The 6,102-nt window shown below is 47.7% G+C and overlaps 3 protein-coding genes across 3 annotated transcripts; 1 reads left to right on the top strand and 2 right to left on the bottom strand.

The window, feature by feature from the left end:
• Window positions 1–394: 394 nt before the first annotated feature.
• On the top strand, window positions 395–2,159 carry DFJ58DRAFT_779497 (carbon-nitrogen hydrolase). Its single transcript, XM_041389690.1, has 5 exons — window positions 395–537; window positions 604–653; window positions 707–759; window positions 828–1,550; window positions 1,604–2,159. The coding sequence occupies exons 1-5, from the start codon at window positions 412–414 to the stop codon at window positions 1,732–1,734; spliced, it is 1,083 nt and encodes a 360-aa protein (XP_041245536.1). The 5' UTR covers window positions 395–411; the 3' UTR covers window positions 1,735–2,159.
• Window positions 2,160–2,165: 6 nt separating this feature from the next.
• DFJ58DRAFT_744527 (uncharacterized protein) lies at window positions 2,166–3,598 on the bottom strand. The gene is made up of 4 exons (XM_041387323.1): window positions 3,140–3,598; window positions 2,967–3,079; window positions 2,802–2,903; window positions 2,166–2,748 (listed from the first exon to the last, which is right to left on the bottom strand). The coding sequence occupies exons 1-4, from the start codon at window positions 3,540–3,542 to the stop codon at window positions 2,515–2,517; spliced, it is 852 nt and encodes a 283-aa protein (XP_041245535.1). The 5' UTR covers window positions 3,543–3,598; the 3' UTR covers window positions 2,166–2,514.
• A 649-nt stretch (window positions 3,599–4,247) lies between these two features.
• DFJ58DRAFT_874783 (uncharacterized protein) lies at window positions 4,248–5,990 on the bottom strand (the record flags this gene model as incomplete). Its single annotated transcript, XM_041394404.1, has 8 exons — window positions 4,248–4,647; window positions 4,701–4,825; window positions 4,877–4,941; window positions 4,994–5,146; window positions 5,330–5,572; window positions 5,595–5,635; window positions 5,656–5,729; window positions 5,871–5,990. Coding segments are annotated over 8 exons (1,074 nt in total), but the record flags the coding sequence as incomplete, so codon positions are not given.
• Between the last annotated feature and the right edge of the window lie 112 nt (window positions 5,991–6,102).

The following is a 6,102-nucleotide window of genomic DNA, read 5'->3' as shown; positions in this document are numbered from 1 at the left end:
GCCTCTCCGCCGGAGTTCCCCACTTCGTGGACTTCTAGCTCCGGGGGAAAAGGTGACGGTCTTCTGGGATGACATGAGACTTGTTCTCGTTGACTAGATGACCCTACGGCGAGAATATACCAACGTAAGAGTGGAATCACGGTTTCTTGACTGTAAGCCCTCGGGCTGGAGGTTAGAAGACCGATTTACGGGCCCCTGTGGGGACTCCTGCCGTGCGAGGAATGTGCTGGCAATGGGGTAGTATGTGGGGCCGACATTCGATTGAGGTTCTGTGTATGAACGTTATCATCAGACGTAGGTAGAAATCGTTACTATTATCGCCTACTCCTATCTTTGTACGTTTGTGATTGTAGAGCTAGCACTGCCTTTATCATTTGAATTTTGACGCTGTAATATGCTCAACACGAGGTTATGTTTGCGCTTGATCGCAGCGCTAAAGGGGTCACAACAGTAACAATTGTGAGTTCTCCCACCACACTTATGATATCAATGATGTCTACGCAGTTGCGTGTGGCCGTCGTGCAGTTTGCTCCCAAGGTCAGTGCACATTTCCTCGGGGATGAAAACAGCAGCTATAATCGATCATCATGATCTACTGTAAAGCTCGGTCAAGTGCAAGCCAACATCGCCAAGGCTCGAGAATTATGCAATAGGTATGCGACCTCACGCAGGTACGTTTGAAGACGACCTCACAACCATTTTCTAGGTTGAAACCCAGATCCGTTGATCTCCTGTGTTTTCCGGAGATGGTTTTCTCCGGTGAGCCAGTTCTCAAACTTCGTTGTTACTGCATGAGGGTTTCTGATCATGTATGTCACGGCGCTCAGGCTATGTGTTTCCTGACACAGCTGCTATCACACCATATCTTGAGCACCCGTATACAGGGCCCACATCCACCTTTTGCGCAGAGCTAGCACGCTCCCTTGAATGTTTTGTGGCCGCTGGGTATCCCGAGAAGCTCGAACCACGCGAACATGCCCCTCCACTCGGAGGCGATAACTTATCGTTCCATCAACCCCGCATCGGTGCAAACAGTGCAGTCATGTATGGTCCTACAGGGGAGCGTGTTGGAGCATATCGCAAGACCAACCTCTATAAACTTGATCTTCCTTGGGCAGTTCCTGGATCTGGGTTTACGACGATGACGCTACCGCATCCACTAGGTCCAACCACACTTGCGATCTGCAATGATCTCAATGTGCAGGATCCGGCTGTGTGGGAGTCGCTAGATGATGGTCCATATGAACTTGCTCGATACTGCATAAGATCGGGCACGCGGCTTCTGATAGTTCTAAATGCATGGTTGCATCCTGATGAAAATGGAGAAGAATCAGATGCTGATTCTTCTGATTACACAACTACGGAACAGAATGAAGACACCGATGAGATGGAGCCGAGTTGGGAAGTATTGAAATACTGGGCGATGCGCTTGAACCCATTGTGGGCGACCATTCAGAAGGCAACACATGAAACCGAGAAGGAACCAGGCGAATGTAAAATCCCTGACGAGCTACTAGTGGTTGTTTGTAACCGATTTGGAAACGAAGGTGGTGAGTGCGTTAGAAGCTTGTGGTTCCATCTTGGGTAAATCGTTTTTGTTCAGGGAGCAGATTTGCGGGATCGTCTGTTCTCATGTCCCTTCGCCGAGGATCCGGCCGACCGCGACTCTTGCATATGATGGGTCAAAGGGAAGAAGGCATTGGTCTTTGGACTGCGAACATGGCTCTACAGTAATGACATTCGATATCGCATGTTGTCCGCATGATTTGGCCCCTCATTTGGTCTATTGCCTACATCATCGCCTCCCTTTACTCATGGTTTCAAGCACATGCCGGTAGCAATCTTTTCGGCACTCGTATCTCTTCATATCTTCGTCTGACTGACTTGTTGATTTACCTACTATTTTCCCGGATCGTCCAACGCCTGGACCTTCATCCCAACGAGCCCCACTCACCGCACGCAAGTCAACACTCAAAAACTCGTGTCCGGCCACGAGGAACACGAAGTCGATACAAAGTTCCATATCTCAAGTCATTCGGAGGATGGTATTTTTAAACGCTGTTCTCACCGGAAGAACCAGGAACAAAAAGAATTTGGAAGCTCCGAGTCGGAGCGCGCATAAGCACCAGCTATCAAATGGAAGACGCGCGCCTGCGCTTCATTCAAGTTTGATGATGGCGCTTGCGAAGCATTATCATGACTCGAGTGATTGTGAGTGGCTCGTCAGACACGTATGGCGGATATTATAAAGGCCCATCAGTAAGTATGTTACAGGTGGAGTGCTGGAATGCAGGAAACCGAACGTGAGATTTTTGCCTCCAGCCTGGGCCCTGCATTAGTTGTTCCCAGAGGTCTCGACTATCTGTGCTATCTATGTGGGTGGGGAGAGTGCGATCATAAAACGGTGGGCTCTGCGCATTGTCGGGAGGATAATCCCTTCCTTTCTTGCGCTGAGTGAATCATGCGCGGAACCACACTGACGGCGGTCAAGTTGAAACGACGGTGTGCGAGATATCACAGGTCTTTGGTGGGGGCAACGACAGGCTCGCCGGTCTTCGCATTCCAGATGCAAATTGTATTGAACCCGCCTGATGCGATTATGTCACCCGCAGGTGAATATACAAGAGATTCCACCCCTTCCTGCGCCGACCAAAGTTCATTTACGGGAAAACCGTAGCGATCGGCTATGAGCGCACGTGCGTCATCGAGTATGACCCGACGATGCAGAGCATCCAGCATGGTGGAATGCTGGAATAAAAATCAGTAGGAACTAGTACATGGCATTGAAATTGAGCACTTACGTGCTGCAGGGTGGCGTTCATCTTTTGGACTGAAGCCGATAGTTCTGCATTTGCAGCCAATAATTCTGCAAGGTCTTTGATCCGCTTGGCTTGCTCGTTGTTCTGTTATCTCGTCAGCTTCAAGATGCTCGTTTAATTGCCCCACAAATTACTACTAATGCATACCTGTTTAGTCATTGAAGCTTTACGGTCATTTATCTGGCCCGTAAGTTCATCGAGCATGCGATCCATCTCCTTGAGCAGCGAGGCATTATTGTCGACCGCTGACCCGCTCGCCACTGAACCGATTCATATTGTTGAGTACATAAGCGACTCGTGATATTGAAACTACTAGGTACCTTTTTTTCGTTTGCGTCGAGAAGACTTTGACAATGTCTGCACCTTGTTTTCCTCCAACTGCGCCAAATTTTCCTCGTTCTTGTTGAAAACCACGCGGAATGTATGACTTTGCGGAATGCTGAAATGCATGGTGAGGGGTTTGCCCGATTGCGGGATTGAGAGTGTTGAGACGGGTTTTTGTCGATCCATGTCCCCGTCAACAGCTATGAGAAGATCAAGTGGTCCTAATTTGTTCGAGGAAAAAGGCTTGATGAGCTCGTTGTATGCGGTGGTCAGTTGCTGATGCAACTGGAAGATGACATCTTCAATAGGAGTCTCTTCTGACACCTCCAGCGCACATGACAAACTGGGGTCCACGAGGACATTATTGCGAAAGGGGGGAAAGAGGATACGGACCGACATACATACTTATATATGTTAGAACTTTCGGAAGGTGTGATACCGGGTGTCGTTTGAAATTCAACAAGGTTTTAATTAACAATCCTAGTATCCTAGATGTCCACTAGAGTTTGTGCATTTTTGGGGAAACGTCTATTACTCCACAATATTCACAAAACATAAAAATTGGGTTCTTTGGCAGTTCGATAGCCTGACATCGAAAGTACAACATCTACCATTTTTATTTTTATTCGAAAATCGACGTGTTGAGTCCGGCGGAGAGTTACCGCGCAGAAAAGTGCAGCCTGGCATTTTCCACATGTGTTAACCCGGTACTAGCTCACATTTGTTACACGGAGTCTCTGTGTTCATTGACATCACTTGGATACAGCTCCCTACGCAGTATCACGGCTTGAGCGAAGAAATGGTGAGAAGATTTTAATGCGACGACCGGTTATTAAGTCGGTCTTCCGAGACGTATCGCTCCCCAAACAAAAAACAAACGCAAGTGAAGTAGTAGACTTACTAATTTCGTTCCAATCCTCATTCTATCACCTTGAGCACAATATATACATTAGCGTCACTATAGCACATAGAATCTGTATCGTCTACTATAGGGCGCACGGACAATAAACTCTTTTTTATTTCAAAAGTGGCTGGTTTATCTTTCCATTTCAACGCTGAGCGTTGGGAAGTGCGCCTACCGGCGCTGAATGTGAGGCGACTATTTGTGAACACCGACTCTATACCAGGCCTTGCTGGATCGAGGAAACTACGGGTATGGTACGATCTCTGTTTTATCATTGTGAATCATCGCACTGTCTGACAAATTTTATATGGCATGTTCTCCAGATCCATACAGGCGAGAAATAAAGATCATGGGGCCTTTCTTTTACCAGTCTTTCTCCAGCCACTGCAGATGTTCCTCAACAATCCTATCATCTCAATCGCTTCCTCTTCGTCATCATCATAATGAGCCGCGTCGATCGGCCAAAGGCTTTCCCTGTGCTCCATGAGCTTGACCACATGCAATTTTGCCGTTGCTCTCTGGTTGTAACCAGACTCCGTGGCAGACATTGTGTGCACAGAGTACTCTATGTGCTTAGCGGCTTCTGCCAAGAGTAGATGTCTAGGTCGGTGATAATCGTCAGGATGGGCACTTTGTGAATACATGAGAGGTACCTTGCTTCGGCATTGGACGGAGCGTTGCTCAAGTTGACCCACAACCCTTCATCGCTATCGTCCCAGCGGAGAATTCTGTGTAAAGCCTGTCTAATAGTGCGGAAGACTTCTTTCCTTGCTCGTTCCTAAGCGATATCGTTCATCATTTTAGTGCGCTATGCAGGATTTCGACTTACGGGTATTTTCTTGGAGATCATCGCTTCCAGTTCAATATCAATCTCGGGCAGGTCTATCTGAGGTTCTGAAAGATAGTGTTATTTAAAGCTTCTTCATGTGCTCACGTTCGGACATACCATCATCGAGGGAAACACCACTACCTTGCCCAAAGTCCATAGGTTCCTCTTCCAGGACATCGTCTTGCAGCAGCTCGTCTCCCGGATGTCGAGCAGAATTAAAGCAAACCTCGACGACTTCAATCTCGTCATTGCCGTGATTTTGTTCTTCACCTTTTTGGGTGGTTGCTGAGCATCCGAAGACTCTATAGCACGCGCTTCTTGAGGAGGTTGTTTGAACGGCACCCTAAATGGTGTTTTGAATGGCTTCCTTAGGTATCGACAGAACTATAAGGCTTCGTGACTATCATGGTGTCAGATGGACTCGAATTCAACATTGGAACGCGTATTGCTCACTCAATGCAGGCGGCAGTGCCTCTAGCTTTGCCTTCTTCATGGACGGACCTGCTGGACAGGCGTTGGGCCTTCTCAACCCAACACTTCTCGCCTGTCCAGGATTGTACTGACCAGGAGGAGGCTTTTGAGGCGCTGGACATGAACCATCGGCTTCGTCTTCGAACGCATCCGCGTTGAAGGAACGCGAGTGCGATAGTGCGGCAACGCGGTCCTCTGATGAGAGATTCTGTTTTCTGCGCAGGGCTTTATCAGGGTATTTGCATACCTAGGGTGCACTCTATCACGGTTTGCACTGAAGAAGGAACTCTGAAGACGCACATCAACACATATTATCACAGTAGCTCTTGACGACCTCCTTGTCGCTCGTATCGATTTTTTCACCAAAATACTTGCAGATAGACTTGAATTGATTCAGATTAGATCGAGCCAATCTAGTGATAAGGATAAGACCAACCACGTGTCGACACATAGTGCGTTTTCCGCATAGTTAATCAACTGGATCTCATGAGTTTTTTGACGCCAGCAAAGAAAAGTCACTTACTGCACTTGAAGCTGTCAATAGATCTTTGACTGGGTTGCGGACCGTACATGTGCTTGCTGCGTGTTGTCTCTTAGCATGGCTATCAGAAACTAGCTTGCGGAGGCGGAAGGCATCTTCACGAGCTATAAGTTGTATTCGAGTATCAGTTGTGTCCGTTAGCGAACAATGATGACCTTACAGTAATAGAGGACGCATTTTGATGGCTAGAGGAAAATAATCAGCAAGAGAAAGT

This window comes from Suillus subalutaceus (genome assembly GCF_016647625.1).
Source record: "Suillus subalutaceus strain FC151 chromosome Unknown DFJ58scaffold_33, whole genome shotgun sequence".
NCBI lineage: Eukaryota > Fungi > Basidiomycota > Agaricomycetes > Boletales > Suillaceae > Suillus > Suillus subalutaceus.
Note: the sequence above shows the minus strand (reverse complement) of the source record. Positions and strands in the feature narration are given on the sequence as shown.